The 21,750-nt window shown below is 43.1% G+C and overlaps 2 protein-coding genes across 2 annotated transcripts in view; one reads left to right on the top strand and one right to left on the bottom strand.

Annotated features, from left to right (window-relative positions):
• cacna2d4b (calcium channel, voltage-dependent, alpha 2/delta subunit 4b) overlaps positions 1–21,750 on the top strand; it is a 45,464-nt gene that overhangs the window by 10,809 nt on the left and 12,905 nt on the right. The window contains exons 11-28 of the mRNA XM_042110342.1: positions 4,226–4,315; positions 4,797–4,910; positions 9,177–9,255; positions 9,373–9,506; positions 9,751–9,768; positions 10,057–10,134; positions 10,225–10,305; positions 10,502–10,576; positions 10,766–10,855; positions 12,017–12,088; positions 12,779–12,840; positions 12,982–13,049; positions 13,701–13,746; positions 14,073–14,170; positions 14,401–14,494; positions 14,587–14,679; positions 15,306–15,436; positions 15,537–15,605. Coding sequence (XP_041966276.1) covers positions 4,226–4,315; positions 4,797–4,910; positions 9,177–9,255; positions 9,373–9,506; positions 9,751–9,768; positions 10,057–10,134; positions 10,225–10,305; positions 10,502–10,576; positions 10,766–10,855; positions 12,017–12,088; positions 12,779–12,840; positions 12,982–13,049; positions 13,701–13,746; positions 14,073–14,170; positions 14,401–14,494; positions 14,587–14,679; positions 15,306–15,436; positions 15,537–15,605 — 1,492 coding nt within the window. The remainder of the gene's footprint in view (positions 1–4,225; positions 4,316–4,796; positions 4,911–9,176; positions 9,256–9,372; positions 9,507–9,750; positions 9,769–10,056; positions 10,135–10,224; positions 10,306–10,501; positions 10,577–10,765; positions 10,856–12,016; positions 12,089–12,778; positions 12,841–12,981; positions 13,050–13,700; positions 13,747–14,072; positions 14,171–14,400; positions 14,495–14,586; positions 14,680–15,305; positions 15,437–15,536; positions 15,606–21,750) is intronic.
• On the bottom strand, positions 17,186–19,294 carry LOC121724011 (leucine-rich repeat and transmembrane domain-containing protein 2-like). The gene is made up of 3 exons (XM_042110312.1): positions 19,137–19,294; positions 18,250–18,927; positions 17,186–17,858 (listed from the first exon to the last, which is right to left on the bottom strand). The coding sequence occupies exons 1-3, from the start codon at positions 19,147–19,149 to the stop codon at positions 17,380–17,382; spliced, it is 1,170 nt and encodes a 389-aa protein (XP_041966246.1). The 5' UTR covers positions 19,150–19,294; the 3' UTR covers positions 17,186–17,379.

The following is a 21,750-nucleotide window of genomic DNA, read 5'->3' as shown; positions in this document are numbered from 1 at the left end:
CAGTATCCCAAGATGCATCAGGTGGTGTGCGCGAGTTGATGTGTCTGTGGTCGCCATGCCTGTGAACCCTTGCGTAGGTCAGTGTGCCACTGACCGCTCAGCCTTGTGAATGAGGCTTAGTTCAGTCTCCATGGTGGAGCTGATGGATTTATCCTCAGGCAGAGCTGGTAATGATATCCTGACCTTAAGCTCAGGAGCATCTGGTCATCACAGATCCTCTAAGGAGACCTCCAGAGATTTCAGGGCACCAAGAGTCTGACTTCATCTCCCAGAAGTGCCTCTTGAATTCAGTACAAATCATACTTTTCTTCCAAGAGCCAAAGAACCACAGTGAGCCATTGGTGGCCTATATCAGTAGGGTTTCTGTGTTGGTGCCCTATGGTGGCCTACAGTATATCAGTAGGGTTTCTGTGTTGGTGCCCTATATAAGTAGGGTTTCTGTGTTGGTGCCCTATATCAGTAGGGTTTCTGTGTTGGTGCCCTATGTCAGTAGGTTTTCTGCGTCCTTTCTCTGATTTAGGCTATACCTTCTTGTTTCATAATTTTTAGAGGTGAAAATTTCACCCGGTTGCCTATAGTGGTGTGAAAAATATGGACCTTCATCTTGCATTTTTAAAAGATTAAACACTGTCCAGCTATGTGTTTGTAGAAAACAGTCTTTTTTTAATTTAACAAACTGTTTTAAAATGGCTGTTACACATACAACTTGCACATCTACATCGGTCTGCCTCCACACACCAAAATCCTGGACGTTTTGTAAGGCACCAGAGTGGGTGTCGCCCAATTAACCCATTACCCCACCTGCAGACAATTAGCAGTTAATAGTCCGACAGGCCATGTGCAAAAGCGCATTCAATTAAAACAGTGTCTTAAAACAGGGAAGATGTAGTCAGCATCTTCACAAGTGGCAATAGTCATGCCTTTATAGCACATAAAGGAAACAAGCTGTTCCGTTTAAAAAGAAGCCAACTTGTTCAGTTTGTTGTACAACTTTCTCTGGCCCTAACAGCCATAACATGGACAGTTAGCTTGTTTCCAGTTGCTTCCATTGTTTGCAAAGTCTACTTCCAGGCTCAGCCGTCGTCCTACTATGGTTGTTATAGTAACCATTTATAAGCATTGATATGGAACGGTGATTAAACTTTTTTTTTACCAGATCTACTTCATACGTGTTATTCAGAATTACAGTTTTTTTCAAATGCCTACACACTAAATCTTTGCTTGTCACATAATTTTCTAATCATGTCTTCCAAACATCATAACCCCACATCAAATCTGCAAAACCATACACTAATTCTCAGTGTTTGACTCAGTTTTCAATTGACTAAAACACATTTTGCAAAACACCACACACAATTTTCTACTTAACACACAAAAATCGAACAGGAAGTAACTTGATTTCATTTTTCAAACACAACCCATCAAAATGCTACACTAAATCACCAGTGCTTCACTCTCTCTCTTCACATGTGTAAACACTCATTACTTTACGGAACACCATCCAGTCATTGCCTTAGTATAGGCCTATAAATAGATACTCTATATGTAGGTATGGACCCTTTCAATCTGGCCCTAGAGGATTTCAGAACCAATGCAGATACTTTGAAAGGAATGTTCTACAAAAAGACAACTTTATGTACAGTAAAAACTTGTCTTTTTTACTGTATTTTTGTGTCTTTTTTGTGTTTTTGTGTCATTTTTCTATAGACCTATGAATACATACACAACCCCCCTCCCCACACACACACACACACACACACATACAGACAAACACACACACACACACACACATAAACACACACACACTTTTCTTTGGAAAAAGCAAAGTAATTTGATAGTAGTCAGTCATTTCCATAGGCAAAATCAGCTTTTTCAGAACTCCATGTACATCTGGTGGTCATTGCCTCGTCTGGTGGTCTATTTTGCTTTGCTTTGTTCTTGTTGGCTGTAAAATACTGTATTCACAACAGCAAATTATTTGGAAAAAATCACTATTTTTTGGTTTCAGTATTTCTTGCATTTTTACTGTGTATTTCAACTTCTCTCTGTAGATACCGTAACTTTCATTATTGTATGGAAATACATAAAGCCTATGAAAGACAGAAGAGCGATAGTGTGTACATGATGTATCCAAAATGTCATATTATGACAAAAGTGTTTGTAATGTGAGGCGAATGTTTGATTTAAAGATGTGTTTATGACATTTTGAATGTTGTGTCATTTTGCTGGAGATTTGAGGCATTTTGCATTTTGTGTGAGCAATTGTTGGTTTTGTGTGTGGAGTTTTGAAAAATAGACACAGAGTTTTGAAAACGTGTGTAAACAGTTATAGCCACCCCACCAGCCAAACAGAAGAGTATTTCTTCTCTCTGGGTGATAAATATCAATACCTTACAGTACCCTCCAAAATTATTGGCACTTTCGGTAAAGTTGACTAAAAACAGGTATAAAAAATAATCTTTTGGTAATTTATTGTACTCTCACAATGAAAACGAGTAAACAAGTAAAATCCACCCTTGAAGGAAAGTGAATTTATTCTGAGAAAAAGGAAAATCTCATAAAAAAATAGATATTTTTAACGAAAACACGTTGCTCCCCTAGAAACATCTTATACACAAAACCTAACAGAAGCGTTTTCCTATCTAATTTCAACTTATTTAAGTTAATCAGAGTGTCTGTGAACTTTCAGAAGTAGTTCATGACTTTCTTTTTCACTAAGCTATGACACAGAGGCCACGTATATCCATTAGTCATTTTTCAACATTGGAAAGACAAGAGAATACACTAAATTTAAATAAAAAGAAAGTGTGTTGACATTTGTAAGTCAGGGAATTCCCATAAAAACTACATACTTTGTTGAAAATGCCTATATTTACAGTTAAAACAATGATTGAAAGGTTCTAATCCACTGGAAATGTGACAGACATGCTTGGACAAAGACCCATGGTTATCTTGCCCCCACGCACAGTATGGAGGATGGTAAGATAGGCAAAAAAAAGTTACAGAAAAAAGTATCATCTTTGGTCCCCCAGAAAATCTTGAAAAGTGACCTTGGTGCTAATAGATTATTTAGAGGGCATGCCAGGTAAAAGCCTGTCCAGTCATTTAATTACCAATGTAAATGGCAGGAGTTACTGAATGGTACAGTGACTTTGTCTGGAAGTGTGGTCTAATTGTCAGATGAAATGAAAATTGCACTCTTTGGCTAGAAACACACTAGGTGTGTTTGAAGTAAGAATGACTATACTGAAAATAACCCCATGCCTAATGAGAATTATGGTGGAAGTGCTGTGCTATGTGGGGCTGTGCACGGGATCATGAACACCAAGAAAAACCTGAACATTTTCAAAGAAAATCTGTCAATCTCTTCCAAGACACTAAAAGGTGGTCATGATTGGATCATTCATCAGGTCAATGAACCAAAACAAACGTCCAGATCAAAACAAATATTGTTTACTGAACTCAAAATCAATATTCGGCCATTGCCATCTCAGTCCCCTGATCTAAACTCCATAGAAAAACAGTGGGTTGAGTCGAAGAGGAGAATGCACAAGTGTGGATTTACAGTACAGTAGGAATCTGGACGATCCGGGGAGATTTTGTAAAGACGAATGGTCTTAAATCCCTTGCTTCTTCAACTTTATGGGGTGTCATAGGAGAATATTACAAGCTGTTTTATTGGCAAAGGGAGGCTTAAGAAGGTATTACAAGCAGGAATGCCAATAATTGTGAGCGACGTGGTTTTGTTAAAATATTTATTTCTTTATGAGATTTTCCTTGTTCTCGTTCCCTTCAAGGTTGAGATTACAATATATCACCAACAGATTACTTTTTATACTGGTTTTTAGTCAACTTTAGCAGATGTGCCAATAATTCAGGAGGGTACAGTACATAATATAATTCAGCAATGTTGTGTACATTATCGGTTCAAATGATTCACGTCGTCCTGTATCAGCAGGTTGCCTGACTGGCGATATGATGTACTTTGTGAGTTATTTTTTAGATAGATAAAGGTGATTCCACACCAACGTCATGGATTTCTGTGCTTGATGTAGAAACTGTGACACTGAGATCAGTTCAATCACAATCTGATTTGGACAGGATTGGCCATGTTTACTGACTGCTCACTGAAGGCAGATAGTAATCAGACGGATCAAATCAAGTAGGATCCGAGATTGCGGCCAGATTGTCTAATCCCGCCCGTTATCCTCCATTCTTTTGACAGCATTTCAAACTGCTTGTGAATGAGCTGCACGTGAAGGGTGAGGGAAAAGTAAAGAAGGCCATGAAGGAGTCATTCAAAGTCCTCAATGAGGTCAGTGCCATCTTCACCAACACACACACATACACACACACACACAAACACACACGTACACACACACACAAACACACACATACGCATACACACACACCACGTACACATACGTACACACACACACACTCACACATACTCATATACACACACTCATATACACACACGTACACATAGGTACACACATACACAAACACACAAACACACACACACATCTACGCACATGTACACACATACTATACACACACACACATACTCATATACACACACGTATACATACTGTACGTACACAAACACGCACCTACACACACACACACCTACACACACACACACACCTACACACACACACACACACACACACACACACACACAAACACACACACACACACACACACAGTTCACACAGAGACACACACAATCCCAGAGAGAGAGATTCTGCTGCCAACAAAACTGTGATTCCCAGTGCGATCCTTCGTCTTCTCAGGCCTCAGCCAATGGCAAGGGCAGCCTCTGTAACCAGGCCATCATGCTGATCACAGATGGGGCCATGGAGGACTTCCAGGAGGTGTTCGAGGAGTTCAATTGGCCAGAAAAGAAGGTAAAGCTAAACCAATCATGGCCTATGGCTAATACACACTGATACTGTAAATACATACTGATTAAATGTCAATAACAATAGATTAAGAAAACCAAGCTTTCTACCCAGGGTTAAAGATCTGCAGCCTTATACTAATGTATTGAAACAAATGTATTGAAAACAAGCACTTCCTAATGCAATAATTGCTGTAATTACACCTGACATTTTAAATTGCATTAGACTGCTTTTCATTACTTGAAACTGAAGGGGCGCTTAGAGAGTGCAGACCTCAGCCTAGGCCACATGGTGTATCTTATAACGTCAGCCAAACTATAATGTGAAACTTAATGTGAAGATCCTCTTTGAATTGGTTCTTTTTTGGGGGATAGGCTACACTTTTCCAGCAATTTTCATGATTTCATTTTTGTGTAATCATACTTGCAAATAAACTGACGGACAGACAGACAAACTGCACAGAAAACATAACCTTCTTGGAGGAATGGAATTAGATTGTAATTTGAGGAAGTCATATTAGGTTTCTGCTGATTTAGATAGATAGATAAGTAAACTAAATGATACCCTCCGATCGCAGCACACCAAACTCAGAGCCGCGGAGAGGAAATGGCACAAATCCAAAGTAACTGATGACCTCAAAAACTACCAGACACTCCTGACCTCCTTCTCAGCCAGCATCACTGCTGCTAAGACGGCTTTCTACAATGACAAAATCAACAGCGCTACAGACACTCGAAAACTTTTCTCAACCTTCAAATCGCTACTTAACCCTCAGCTGCCTCCTCCTCCATCCAGCCTTACTGCAGATACCCTCGCCTCATTTTTTACAAACAAAGTGGCGGCAATCAGCAGTCAATTCTCTACATGCCCACTCAACGCATCTGACTCAGATACCGCACTCCTACAACCTCTAGGGACTGCTGGAACATCTTTTTCAGCATTCACGCCTCTCTCCGAGAATGAAGTATCTAGACTCCTGACATGCAGCCGTCCTACCACATGCTCGCTGGACCCTATACCTACGAGCCTACTTCAGTCCATCAGCCCGACCATCGTACCAGCTATCTCACATGTGATCAATGCCTCGCTAACCTCCGGCACATTTCCAACAGCGTTCAAAATGGCCCGGGTAACACCGTTACTTAAGAAAGCTTCTCTCAACCCTGCTCAAGTCGTGAACTACTGCCCTGTCTCACTCCTGCCTTTCCTATCCAAAGGCATTGAACGAGCAGTCTCCAAACAGGTCTCTGACTTCCTTACACAGAACAACCTTCTGGATCCAAATCAGTCTGGGTTCAAAAGCGGCCACTCTACCGAAACGGCTGTCTGTAACAGAAGCCTTAAAAGAAGCCAGGGTGACCGCTCGGTCATCAGTACTCATTCTGCTTGACTTATCGGCTGCCTTTGACACGGTTAATCACTGCATCCTTCTCTCTATACTCGCTAACATGGGAGTCTCCGGTTCTGCTCTCTCCTGGTTTGAATCCTACCTCACAGGACGCTCGTTTAACGTATCATGGCTTGGTCAGCTATCTGCACCTCACCATCTCACCACAGGGGTCCCCCAGGGCTCAGTGCTGGGCCCCCTTCTCTTTGCTATCTACACCACCTCCTTGGGACAGATTATCCGTTCACATGGCTTCTCATACCACTGCTATGCAGACGACTGCATAGCAGCTCTATCTGTTCTTTCCACCTGATGACCCCTTGGTTTCAGCACGGATCTCGGATTGCCTCTCAGACATAGCTACATGGATGAAGGCACACCACCTCCAGCTGAACCTCTCAAAGACTGAACTGCTGGTCCTCCCAGCTAAACCTACCATACACCACGACATCAACATCAAATTTGACTCCCTGTCTGTTTCACCTACCAGGACTGCAAGAAATCTAGGAGTTGTTCTCGACAACCAACTAAACTTCTCAGATCATGTTGCCTCAGTCGCCCGGTCATGCCGTTTCGCACTCTACAACATACGGAAAATCAGGACTTACTTGACTCAAGATGCTACCCAACTTCTGGTTCAGGCAATAGTCATCTCACGACTCGACTACTGCAACGCTCTCCTGACAGGTCTCCCAGCCTGCGCAGTGAAACCACTTCAGATGATCCAGAACGCGGCGGTGCGCCTGGTCTACAACCAACCCAAAAGGGCACATGTTACCCCGCTGCTCATCCAGCTACACTGGCTACCTATGGCGGCCCGCATCAAATTCAAGGCTCTAACGCTTGCCTACAAAGTAGTCTCCGGTTCTGCTCCCACCTACTTGAATGCCCTCATACAGACATACGCTACCTCCAGACCGCTGCGCTCCTCAGACAAACGACGTCTAGCTCTACCACCGGTACGCTCAGGCCAATCCAAACTTTTCTCATCTGCTGTTCCTCATTGGTGGAACACACTGCCAGTTCCTACAAGGGCAGGGACATCCCTCTCCATTTTCAAAAAACTCCTGAAGACCCAGCTCTTTAGAGAACATCTCCTCTCATAGCAACACTTACAACAAGTCTTGATGATCCTAGCACTCACCAGCCGTCTTAAACTGACACGTAACTGTTAAAAACAGCACTCACTGATGCACTTATTCTTACTGTAGGCCTACTCTAATGTTTTTTAAATTGTCCTAAAATTGTTGAGAATTGCTCTAAAACTTAAACTGTTTACCATGTTGTTAGTCGCTTTGGCTAAAAAAGCGTCAGCCAAATGTAATGTAATGTAGGGAATCTAATTCAGCCCCTTTGTGTATTTGCTTGACTGTATGAATATGTCTGTGAGTGAGAGTAATACGAAGCATACATCCACCAACATGTACTATGACAGATGGACTAGAGCCCCAGTAGCTCACACCTAAAGAATCCTGTAGGCTTACAGTGTTGGAATCCGGCAGTTTCACAATGTCATATGAATCAATTTGTATCTTAAAGCAACACCAAAGAGTTTTTTGTACCTTAAAATAATGTTTCCAAAATCGTTTCAGTGGTTCATCAACTTGTAACAGGGTGAACGGCACTTCTGTATTCGCTTCGCAGCCCTCTATCGGCTATAACCGCACTAGGTAAGTTTGCCAGATCGGGTAGCGGATCTGTAGTTTGATGAAATGAGACATAAGAAACTACAAATTTGACTTGCATTTGATGTCGCAATACATCGTACTTTCATAAATCATGCAACATATTCTACCTTGTCTGTGGACATTGTTATTTGCAAAGCCACTGGATAAACAAACAGCGTGCGTGCGACAGAGGGAAAGTTCTTTGGTGTTGCTTTAATAAAGGCAAGGTCATACACAGTTATTATTTACTGATTAAACTAACTTCTAACCCAACCCAACTGTGCCTTTTCAATGTAGTGGGTGAGAGGATTTTGTTTCAAGTGAAGGATGGTGGACAGTTTTTCCAGACTATTTAGCCCACCCATAAGGCTCTTATTTGAAGGATGGCATTTTATCCACTGGAGACGCCTGGCAGCTTAAAAAGATTTAAGTCTTATGTTGATCTCCTGCAAATGCCACATCTTTTATGTTCAGTTCATATCTAGAATGTGCACGTACAGAGAATAAAAGGCTTATAGGTTTCTAAAGAGTGAAAGCACATATTTTTATTACAATGTCTGGCTTCGAATCAAATATATAGTGAGTGAATGGTTGACATTAGCAGTCGTTAACACTGCACTCTTCCTTTTGATGTTGGCTGGGTGCGTAGTCCTGTATGATTCTGGGTGCGTAGTCCTATTTCATTTTGATGGTGGCTAGGTGCGTAGTCCTATATGATTCTGGGTGCGTAGTCCTATTTCATTTTGATGGTGGTTGGGTGCGTAGTCCTATATGATTCTGGGTGCGTAGTCCTATTTCATTTTGATGGTGGCTGGGTGCGTAGTCCTGTATGATTTCTAGGGAAGCCGCGCACTGAGGGAGGTCATGTGGCCATGTGGCTGAAACGTCTGTTTAGAACTCGTGCTGCCAAAGAAAAAAAGACAATAAAAGCCAGGAAATAATGTTTGTTTATTGGAGTTTGACCTTCTTTTGTGATCAGTCAGCCTAGCTCACAGTGGAACAAATATACCCTATTCTGTAGGACTGCCTTCACTACCCTCTCTTGAGCCTGAGCTTCTGTGACAAGCCCTCTATCAATGTCTTTTGGGTTTTGTCTCAACCTACAGATTCATTCCAATGCACAGATTTACTTTGAACACACTCACATGTCATCTTAACAACATGGGACTTGTTTTCTAACAGCAGCAGAACTTTGACATTCAGCTTTTTTCATTCCAGGTCCGAGTCTTTACTTACCTTATTGGACGTGATATGACTTTTTCTAACAATGTCAAATGGATTGCTTGCAACAACAAAGGTGAAGTGATATCTGACGATGAGTTATTGATTTTATTGTTTACACAATAAAAAAGATCTCTTGTACAGTAAGATTTTGACATGTTTCTATTTATTTTTTTGCATTTTTATATTGCAGGTTACTACACCCATATCAACACACTGGCAGATGTGCAAGAGAATGTTATGGAATACTTACATGTGCTGAGTCGACCTATGGTCATAGACCATGACCATGACATCATCTGGACAGAGGCGTACATGGACACTGTGGTAAGCAGACTCACCTGTTATTATTGTTTACCTAAGTGTTATTATCGTTTACCTAAGTGTTATTATTGTTTTCCTAAGAGATGGCTACTTGTTGTTATTGTTTACCTAAGTGTTATTATTGTTTTCCTAAGAGACTTGCCACACAGCCTCAGTCTCCGACTCATTTCCTCATTCTGTATTTCCTTGTGAACATTTCATCTCTCACATCTGTGCTTTGTCCTGTGTCCATTTCTCATATTTACAGCTCCCTAACACAAAGGAGGTAAAGCTTATTCAGGCTCCAATAGTGATGTAGCGTCATGTAATAATATTGTGGGGTATCCGACAGCCCTGCAGGTGCAGACTGATAGAGTTGTAGTTGTGTAGTGCCCTCTAGTGTCAGATTCCTGTAAAAACAGTAGCTCTCCATAGAGGCCCTGTTGTAGAGGATCACAGCTCTCACCACTCCAGTCTCTAATTAGACTGACCTTTTAGTTGAGGTAATTTTGTTTAGCAGTTTGTTTCACAGTGTCTGGATAATATTGATGCTAACTAAATGTCTCTCTCTTAGCTATTCAACACCATGGCTCACAGTTTGCTGTTAATGACATCTGTGGCCATGCCAGTGTTCAGCAAGAAGAAGGAGACGGTCAGTATAGCTGTTATGTTGATGGGTTTGATACTGGACCCCTGGTGGGAGTTTTATTGCATCCTCATTATGGGTCTGTTTTTTCACCAGCTTTCCCATGGTATTCTTCTGGGTGTGGTGGGGACTGATGTTCCTCTAGTAGAAGTGATGAAGTTGGCACCCCGATACAAGGTCAGCTTTGTTAAACCATCCGTGTTACAGTTTGTGCATTTTGTGGACTCCAATACTCTATATATAGTAGACTAAAGGGGGGGGGGGTGTTCAATGTGTAGTAATGTAAAATATGGTTAAAATAAAATATAAAATGATTATGGTTGTCGTGTTGCATTAGCTTCCTATTTGTATGTTGTCCTTGTTGCTGCTGTAGCTGGGAGCTCATGGCTATGCCTTCCTCATCACCAACAATGGCTACATCTTGGCACACCCAGACCTACGGCCTTTGGTGAGCATACCCCTTTAGCTTCATGTATATGTATTTTATAAGTTGTTAACACAATGTGTTCTGTGTACGTGCTGACTTAATGGCAGGATTCGATGTTGCTCTGAAAACTGTTGCTTTGTGAGCACTACAGATGTGATCTCTGTTCTGCCTGCATGAGTGTGTTTCTGTGGTAAACCCTCTGACCCACAGTACAAAGATGAGAAGAAGAGGCTGAAGCCCAAGCCCAACTACAACAGTGTAGACCTGTCTGAGGCTGAGTGGGAGGACACGGAGGAGAATGTAAGACCCAACACACACACACACACACACACACACACACACACACACACACACACACACACACACACACACACACACACACACACACACACACACACACACACACACACACACACACACACACACACACACACACACACACACAGGGGCAGCCGTGGCCTACTGGTTAGCGCTTCGGACTTGTAACCGGAGGGTTGCTGGTTCTAACCCCGACTAGTAGGAACGGCTGAAGTGCTCTTGAGCAAGGCACCTAAACCCTCACTGCTCCCCGAGTGCCGCTGTTGTAGCAGGCAGCTCACTGCGCCGGGATTAGTGTGTGCTTCACCTCACTGTGTGCTGAGTGTGTTTCACTACAGTAATTCACGGATTGGGATAAATGCAGAGACCAAATTTCCCTCACGGGATCAAAAGAGTATATATACTATACTAATATACACACACACACACAAACACACACACACACACACACATACACACACACACAGTTCACACAGAGACACACACAATCCCAGAGAGTGATTCGCGCGCACACAGTCACACACACATACAGTCACACACAACACGAGTGCCGCTGTTGTAGCAGGCAGCTCACTGCGCCGGGATTAGTGTGTGCTTCACCTCACTGTGTGCTGAGTGTGTTTCACTACAATAATTCACGGATTGGGATAAATGCAGAGACCAAATTTCCCTCACGGGATCAAAAGAGTATATATACTATACTAATATACACACACACACACACACACACACACACACACACACACACACACACACACACACACAGTTCACACAGAGACACACACAATCCCAGAGAGTGATTCGCGCGCACACAGTCACACACACATACAGTCACATACAACACACACACACACACACACACACACACACACACACAATCCCAGAGAGTGATTCGCGCGCACACAGTCACACACACATACAGTCACACACAACACACACACAGTTCACACAGAGACACACACAATCCCAGAGAGTGATTCACGCGCGCGCGCACACACACACACACACACACCCATTTACATGAACTCAGACATACTCACACATACAGACACAATCAGGAGCAGGGAGACACACACGCACTCAAACTGTATAAATATCCTCTCACACTTGACAATGGTTTTGTTGTGTGTGTTACCTGCACAGCTGAGAACCTCCATGGTGAAAGGAGAGACCGGTACTCTGACATTAGATGTGCGAGCGTCTGTGGACAAAGGAGTAAGTCAACCCTACTCTGAGTGTTCTAAAAAGCCATTTCCTTTTAAACCAGGGGTTCTCAAAGTTTTGATTGGTGAGGGCCAATTCAGGAACCCAACATTGAACTGAGGGCCGCCAAAGGGGTGGGGGGAGAAAAAAAAAGAAAAACCTGGAAAGAAAATCATATTTGTAATCATTTTAATGACTAGGTTGCATCTCTACAGTTTATATTTATTGCATTAAACAGATTTAATTCATAACTGAGGCTAAACCTGGCTAAAATGCAATGCACACACAATCCCTGCGGTTCTCTACCCTCAACAGACAAATCTGGGATATAACAGTTCTAGTTGCAGTCCATTTCAAGTACAAACTCTCAGTGTGCCTTGCTTCTTATCAGCATAGGCCTTATTCAGGGCCAATTCCAGCTACCAAAGCACCACAGGAAAACCTGACGGCCACGAAAAACTGCTAAACGGAGATTCATTCTTTTCAAATCACACAGTACAGTTGTACAGTTTAACAGTTTCACAGATGTTGTCAGATGTTATCGCGGTCCGCCAGAAATGTTCCCCTGGGCCGCACTTTGAGAACCTATGTTTTAAACCATTCATATGGATCTAGTATACTGTATCAGAAGATCTGTTGCAATGTGAGCTAAAACACCTGCTGAGTAGCTCTATTTATCCTGATTCATTTGTCTTTCCATAGAAACGGCCCTTGTTCCTGAAAAATGATTATTTCTACACAGTCATTGATGATACTCCATTCAGGTACTATGGGACCCTGTTTTAACACATCTGTGACCAAACGCTCCATGGAAATGTAGCACTTTCCTGGTGCTGTCATGACGACTGTTTTATGTCATTTGAATATTTTAATTAAAATTCATAAAATTGTCATTGTCCTTCCAGTTTTGGAATGGTGCTCACTCGAGGCCATGGCGAGTATATATTCTTCGGGAACGTGTCCGTGGAGGAAGGTAATAGCATCTTTGCATTCAACTGCCTTACACGTATAGTTTTTAAACACATGAAGCTGCCCTGTATCGTGTTTTTTAACGCATTAAGCTGTGTTGGTTTTTAACTCTGTGCGATTCTTATTATTACCAATATTATTACTCCTCATTTTCTTTTGTCAAAATGTGTGGGGAACTAAATCTGTAAGATGTACTGACACCAAATGTGGAAATTGGTGCCTGAGATGCCCATGCTCTGTAGTGCAATTACATCTATTGGCCACTATAGGCCGCTATAATCTGCAAATGTAGATTTTATTAATCACAAGAGACATATGGTGTAGCCAAATGCTTTTCTGTGTGATTCCTTGAGAAAACACTGGACTAATTTCCATCAATCTCTGCCAAATTCCCATTCCATTCTCCACGTTTCATACTGTAGATAGGAAGTGTAATAATAGATGGGTGTATTGGTTGGTCATAAGCGTTACAACATTCCTTGGACCCCAGTGATTGCCTCTTACAGTGATCTTTGTATTTGATTTGTTTATTCATCTGTATTTATGTTTAGTATCTGTCCTCTGGGCCTAAAACAAAGTGTGTATACAGTACAAAGTGTGTACTACAGTACATTCAGTATGGCTCAGTAAAGCTAACCGTGATGCTTTCCTTTAGGATTGCATGATCTCAACCAGCCAGACCTCAGCATCGCAGAAGACTGGTAAGTGTTCATGTTCTCATGGCAAGTGACAAGACAGCCTTTTGTTTCCTGGATCTTTGTTTCTGCTCATGTGTGTTTTCCGAGACACCTGTATGGCGCTGACTGCTCATGTGTGTTTTCGGAGACACCTGTATGGCGCTGACTGCTCTGTGTTTTCGGAGACACCTGTATGGCGCTGACTGCTCACGTGTGGTTTCGGAGACACCTGTATGGCGCTGACTGCTCATGTGTGGTTTCGGAGACACCTGTATGGCGCTTACTGCTCATGTGTGTTTTCGGAGACACCTGTATGGCGCTGACTGCTCTGTGGTTTCGGTCCTCTCCAGGACCTACTGTGAGACGGACATTGACCCTGATCATCGCAAGCTCACTCAGATGCAGGCTGTTCTCAAATATCTCACAGGGAAGGACCCTGACCTGGAGTGTAAGTATGTAAAAAATTACTGAAACTAAAAAAAAATGATAAAAATGTTGGAAAAATATACCACACATTTGTTACACATAAGGTTCACATTTATCTGTTTCACTTGAATGTTGTGTCAGTTATCTTGATGGGCCATTATACGTTGGAGTCAGAGACATTTGTAGGAGTTCTAACAGATGGCAGATATATTTGCATACAGATGTCTTACAGACATATTTCTGCCATTTCAGGTGACGAGGTTCTGCTGCAGCAGCTGCTGTTTGATACTGTGGTGACTGCTCCGATGGAGGCCTACTGGACCGCCATGATGATGGATGCTGCCGGGTACGTGAGGATCTTTTAGGTGTCATGGCAAGTGCTCTAAACCAGTGAGACCATCCAAACCCAACCACATATCCCTTCCTCTGTCTTCCCAGAATTGATCCAGGAATTGAGACGGCCTTCCTGGGGACTCGGTCTGGACTGCTGCGAGTCACCAGATATGCAGGCAGTGAAAGGCGCGTGGCAAAGTAAGTGACAGACCTAGAACAAGTGGGAATGGACTAATGACACGTGGAAACCTTTGCAATAGTGGCTGTACGTGTGGTTTATAGACGGCATACACACTCATAGTTTGTTATCATGGCATTTACATTTAAAGCAACACTATGCACAAATGCTTTTCAGGTATGGTTTGAAATGGTAACTGGTAATACCAAAATGGTTTTATTGGTATTATTTCCAAGCTCCATTTGATGGCATATGGTCATGTGAAGCACAGATAAACACCTCACGTCCACTAGCTACCTAAAATATGCACTATAGTTCTGTGGTCTGGGTCGCCCCAAAAATTTGAAACTTTTCAAATTTTAGACCAAAACTTCTTACTCCTTACAGCTTTAATGTGGCAGTTTAATTTTTATTCTAAGCGACTTACAGACCAATAGTTTCTTTAAAGAAAAATGTAGCAGCAGAATGCAATCATTTTATATATTTAAATTTTACTTCATGGTCAGGCTCACAAGGCTTCACTTAGGTGGTCAGCACCTCAGGAATCTAGATGTGCATTGACCACTCTCCTCTGTAATCCCACAGGAAGTTCCTCACTACTTCAGGAATCTAGATGTGCATTGACCACTCTCCTGTAATCCCACAGGAAGTTCCTCACTGCATCAGACAAGAAGAACCTCTTCACTGTGGACCACTTCCCTGTGTGGTACCGGATGGCAGCAGAGAATCCCCCGGGGAAGTTCCTATTCTACGTGCCCACAGACGAGGACAGCAAAGGTGCACCCCCGTCACCGTAGCTGGCTGGTGTACGTCTGTGTGGTTGATTGCCATTTGGTGAAGATAGCCTAAGCTTAACTTATCCCCCTTTGCCACACAGGTGGGAAGTATGTCATTGCCGTTACGGGTGTGACGGTAACATCTGGACCACGGACAGCGCTGGCTGGAGGTAAGGACCTGCTTTTTGTAGTTCTGCTCCTCTTTGTGTAACATCTACAGTTCACCTAAATCCATTATAATTAATCTTAATGCCACATTGGCAGTTATAATTCCATTCAATGCTTCTTTAAATGGGAGACGTACAGAAAAACAGACATCTATAGCTAGCTGTGATGATTATTGTGATTGTGTTGAAAGTGTTTGGTGTATGTGGTTTGACAGTTGTTGTATGGGGTGAGACAGTTGGTGATCAGTTAAATTAATATAAGTATATATACTCTTTTGATCCCGTGAGGGAGATTTGGTCTCTGCATTTATCCCAATCCATGAATTAGTGAAACACACTCAGCACACAGTGAACACACAGTGAGGTGAAGCGCACACTAATCCCGGCGCAGTGAGCTGCCTGCAACAACAGCGGCGCTCAGGGAGCAGTGAGGGGTTAGGTGCCTTGCTCAAGGGCACTTCAGCCGTGCCTACTGGTCAGGGTTAGAACCGGCAACCCTCCGGTTACAAGTCCGAAGCGCTAACCAGTAGGCCACGGCTGCCCCAAATGTAGAGTAAATATACTGAATGTGATGCTGATTTACAAAAACTTTGTTTGCCATCATGTGAATAATGCGAAGATTAGATGACCATTTCAAAACAAGGGACTGGTTCAAAAATAGCAGAAGCCTGGATTTCTAAATATTATTTATTTATTTGTATACAATCTCAATACAAAACCGAGATTTGACCTTGAAAACTAATATCATCATGACTCATGACAACAACTCTGAGACAGAAATAGTGATGCATTCATCATTTTGATGCATTTAACAATTAACAATTTGATGCATTTAACAATTAAACAACTAATGCTCAATGATTTCATGTATATATGACAATGTTTCCCACAGAATTTAATTCCATTTGTGGTGGTTGGTTTGCAGAATTAACTTGAATACAGTTTTTAACAAACCGTTTTTAACAAATTATGATGCTAACCAGATTTAAGCACAATTTAGTACAACCTGGAAAATCATTGTGTGGTGGTCAATGTTGAAATTGTGGTGGGCCGCCCCAAATAAGTCAATGTATGGGAAACACAGTATGATATTTGTAGACATATACAAACAAACAAACAGATTGTGTACTTTAAGAGACAATGAAATGTTTACACTAGTGGTTTGATAATGCAACTCAAACGGATGATAACTTAGTTTAATTAAAATCAATTCCCTTTCATATGTTTCATTTTTAAAAAGATTTCTATGTGTTTCGGCCTCCAAAGTTATAGTTGTCAACCCCTTCTATAGGAACTGAGACAGCCCATGAGCTATGAAGTTACATTATCATATTGACACATTGGAATGGAAAACTGTCACTCCCCCCCCATAGTCCCATATTAGGTTCACTTCCCACTATACGGTACCATCATACAGTTCCATAAGTCCTACACTGATTGTTCTTTTCATGAAAAGAGCATGCCATTCTCCCTTCTCTTGTACAATAATTCATAGTTTGTTATTGTAGAGTCCTAAATATATCTTCTCAGACAACAGTACTTGCATCTTATTATAATAATAATAATATGATTGAGTATTGATATGAGTATTTGATATGAGTATTTATTAAGCCAACTTCAGGACAATAAGATGGACGACAATAGCACAAGATACAAGAGGACATCAGGTGTAAAAACCAGACTGTCTATTTCTGTTAGAGAGGAAGGAATGGTGGGTGCAGCTCCTTCTTTTTCAGAGGGTTGGCAAAAAACAGTGACAATGATGATGTCCCACCAGTCAGACACACACCTCTCGTGACAACACTACCTCAACAGCAGGCGCGGTCACCTCTGTCTCTCGCGCCACGTCGGGCAGGAGCTCGCTCTTCTCCTCCTGCTCTGGGTCCTTCTCTTCGCCGCCATCTGACGGCGGCTTGTGCGCCTTGCCCTTCTTCTCCCTCTGGTACTTGGCGGCCAGCGAAGCGTAGACGCAGCCGTAGGTGGCCGCCACCACCATCATGACGCACACCACGCTGCACACCACGCCGGCCACCACCACTGTGGCTGCTGCCCGCCGCACGCTCACGGCCCGGTAGCGCTGGCGCACACAGTCGGCGGTCCCGTCGTCGCCCCCCAGCTCCTGACCATCTGGGGCCCTGAAGCAGGGCAGTGAGCTGTCGCGGGTGCAGTGGCTGAACATCTCGGCCGGGACTGCCCGTATGTCTCGGCCCCAGAGCTCTCTGGGCAGACTGCACTCCAAAGCGTCCACCTGTCCCCCTGTTCATTCATGGAGCAATTCAGTTCATCTTAGTCAGCAGAGCTATTTAAAACATCTCAGTTTACAGCTAAGTAGAGAAAGTCATCTCTCAGTTTAGCAACGTTTTGGAATTAGCTATGCATCCTGGGATTGGAATTAGCGATGCATCCTGGGATTGGAATTAGCTATGCATCCTGAGATTGGAATTAGCTATGCATCCTGGGATTGGAATTAGCTATGCATCCTGGGATTGTATTTGGCATGTATTTGATTATATTGCACTGCTACAAAGACTCTTTTACACCAGTACCTACTGTATGGTCTATATATGTATATATGTTATATGCAGTCCAGTGTGCTGTGGTCTATATATGTATATATGTTATATGCAGTCCAGTGTGCCTGACTCACCCCTGTAGAGCATCCACTCCAGCCAGTGCTTGAACTCCACCAGAGTGCAGTCGCACTCCCAGGGGTTGCCCACCAGGAGGAGGCTCTGCAGCTCTGACAGGTGCTCAAACTGGGCCCGCTGCACACTGCGCAGACTGTTGGCGGCCAGCGAGAGCCAGGTCAGCTCCTGGAGCCCTCCCAGCAGCCCCCGGGGCAGCGAGGTCAGTCTGTTGAGAGACAGATCCAGGCGCCGCAGCTGCGTCAGGCCCTGGAGGAGGTCGGTGCTGAGAGCGTACAGGCCTACGTCGCTCAGGACCAGATCGGTCAGTTTCCCCAGCTCACTGAAGAGGCCCACTGGCATGCCGAGTAAGGGGTTGCCGGAGAGGTCCAGCCGCTCGAGCCGGCTCAGATTGGCAAATGCTCTCACGTGCAGCACAGAGATGTTGTTGCTGGACAGGTCAAGGCTCTGTAGGCTGGCCACACTGGAGAAGGCCCCAGGCTCCAGAGCGCTGAGGTTGTTTCTTGAAAGCTGGAGGACGGAGATGTCTTTGGGTAGCTGGTCCATCATGTAGCGTAAGGAGGCTATACCCTGGTCATTGCACACGGCATCCGTGCCCGCACAGACACATGCAGCGGGGCAGCCCCTAGCGAGTGCTAATGCCCCCAGTAGGCAACACAGAGATGCACTTGCTGCAAGGGCTAGGATGGAGAAAGAAGTATTTGAATGTCTGAAAACGAATGAAGCTCCTTAAACTAGGCATGGGAATGTTGATTAATATCTAAAAATCATTGCTTCACAAACTCTCATGTCATAATATTCTACTGCTAATCTATATGAAATTGTAAGACTTTGAAAAATGTAGGATTTTTGTCAAGACCTAGAGAAAAGAACAGCAGTTAAGACTTACACAGTGGGCCCATGCTGCTCCTGGTCACCTTAGTAAGGTACCACACGTCTGATCAGTGGATCATGACCCAGCACTAAACTGTTCATCAGCCCTGTGACACGGCTCGGTTCTGATGGCCCTGTGACACGGCTAGATCCTGATGGCCCTGTGACACGGCTCGGTTCTGATGGCCCTGTGACACGGCTAGATCCTGATGGCCCTGTGACACGGCTCGGTTCTGATGGCCCTGTGACACGGCTAGATCCTGATAGCCCTGTGACACGGCTCGGTTCTGATGGCCCCAGTTGCCCCTCTATGATCTGGTGTTGCTACAGAGAATCAGATCGAACAACAGAAAACCATCAAACCAAACCACACAATAGAAAACAAAACTTGGGATTTTTATTGTCTGATGTTTTTTTTAATTATTATTATTATTATTATTATTATTATTATTGGTAATTTGACTTGGCTGTATTAACATTTTCAAGTCAGTGTGAATGCTGATGGCCTCATGCAAACAAAAATCACTATCTTATTCAAAATGAAACGGTCACATCCTTAATATAGCATAGGTGTATGGCTTTTAACACTGGAGAATCTTTAAGTATGTTTGTCAGTTTCAACAGAGATTCAACGTTATACCTTTGTTGTCTGATGGTACTCTTTGCCTCATAGTTGAACTGCGAGTATATCAGGAGATCAGGGACTGTGTGGTATTTAAAGTGAAGGGGGAAGAGAGTTGTTCTTACAACCATTTATACTTATAGTGTCAAAGCAGTATACAGTATGCTTAAAGTATTTTGTTTTTCAAATGGAAAGGATGACATGCGTTGTTGTCACTGAGGTGATAATGGTACAATAAGTTTGCAATGTTCTTTAGCCTCTCAGATAATCTGGATTTTCATACTACTGCATGTTTTTTTTTTTCCATTTTGTATGGTTACTATCTTGGTCATGCACCTTGGTTAGTCCTCTTAGGATGTCGGGCATTCTTGCCTCACACTGAACATGTATATCTCCCATAAAACTCCTTTGGAGCAGCCACATGTGCAATGTAGCACACTGACTAAATGACTGAATGGCTTTTCAGGGCGCAAGCGAGATGGCCTCTCATGCTCTCCGGCTCTTGTAGAAAGCCATTAAGTGCTGGCCCTCAGGCTTGTCCTTTGTCATGGCAGCATGGAGCCGCAACTCTTTCTCCGAACGAAGACTTTCGTTCCCAGAGGTGCACTTAAGGGCCCGATGGTCAGTCACGAGTGGCACTTCTCCGATTTTTGGTGGCAGGCACATTAATAACCGTAAGCATTACACCTAGTGAACTGTGCAGCGATGACAGCTGTTTTAAACTTCATTAGCGCAGTGAGTCTAATTTGGCCTTTTTGTCAAGACCAGAATATGCCACTGCTGTAGCTTTGGCTGCTTGAGAAACATTTATTGGCCTTTTCCTGTTCCTGTTTTGTGTTTTTTTTTTTTCTGGCCGTTATAATTATCAGTAATCTACCAGGCATACAGTAATCACTACTAGGTCTTAACTGCTTTAGATTATGTTTCATAGCTCTGTGCTATTTTTGCATCCGTCCGCGTTCTTAAGAGCGAGAGAGCAATCTGGTGGAGCTTAGGGATAACCGACGGGCATGGTACGGGATCACCCACGTGTAAACGAACCCAGATCAGACAGCTAAAAACCCATTTGCTCACACGCCGCACCGCGCTGATGAGTCCATTAGAAGCAGCGGGGGCTTAATCAAAGTAAAAGGGTTGAGGTTCTCCATGCCAGAGCGTGGGTCAAAAGGTCCCGCCGGAGCATGACATCTAAATGGTTCGGTGTGTCTGACTTTCAGATCAGCTTTAATAATGCAGTGGAACTGAGCTGATCAGTGACTATGTCCAGTTGTCCAGCACAGAAAAGCATAATGACACCCATTAACGTGGATCTGTTATTGTCATAAACATGTATGTGCACTTTTTTTTTTACTGTAGTATTTACTGTTTATGGTTACAGTTTCATTTTTTAAAATATATACAGTGTACTATGAGTAGTTTATTTATTTACATTTATTCTAATTTAGTGATGTAAGAGTTCACATCATTAACACCAAATGTTCCGTTTCTAATTGTAGTCCAAGATTAGAAAGATTGATAAAGTGCCTGTACTCACCGCACGCTTCCCATCTATATTCCTTGTGTCTTCTCTAAAGTAAATGAAACTGAATTTTGCATTTGTTTACAAATACATAAAAATTATATTGAAAAAGTCCGTTTCGTTCTCCACATGGGTAAATGAATACTTGATGTTCATGTCCAGAAGTCCGGTTCTGAGTCCGCTTGTCTTGTGTCTCTGTGGCTGATGCTGAGACTGTGGCTTAGCCAGTGTGCATCCCTACATCTGGGAAATGCGTTCCTCTTTTAGGACATCTCCCACTCCCTTCCTCCCTCCCTGCCTCCTCCCTCTCTCCTCCCTCTCCCTCTCCCTCTCTCTCTCTCTCACACTTGCACCCCCACACACTGACACACAACTATATAGTCTCTCATTCTCTCTTTCGCTTTCTCTCTCTTTCTGCAAGTGTTGATATATATGTGTGTGTGTGTGTGTGAGTTTAGCGCGGCTCATCAGAGATAAACATATGTGTGT

Source organism: Alosa sapidissima, chromosome 11 (genome assembly GCF_018492685.1).
Source record: "Alosa sapidissima isolate fAloSap1 chromosome 11, fAloSap1.pri, whole genome shotgun sequence".
Taxonomy (NCBI): domain Eukaryota; kingdom Metazoa; phylum Chordata; class Actinopteri; order Clupeiformes; family Clupeidae; genus Alosa; species Alosa sapidissima.
This window is presented reverse-complemented; position numbering and strand designations above follow the sequence as displayed.

Bases quoted from the DNA above. Each gene is read 5' to 3' on its own strand.
- LOC121724011 (XM_042110312.1), bottom strand. The intron at 17,859-18,249 runs GTGAGTCAGGCA...ATGAATGAACAG, and splicing joins GGAGTGGATGCTCTACAGGG to GGGGACAGGTGGACGCTTTG.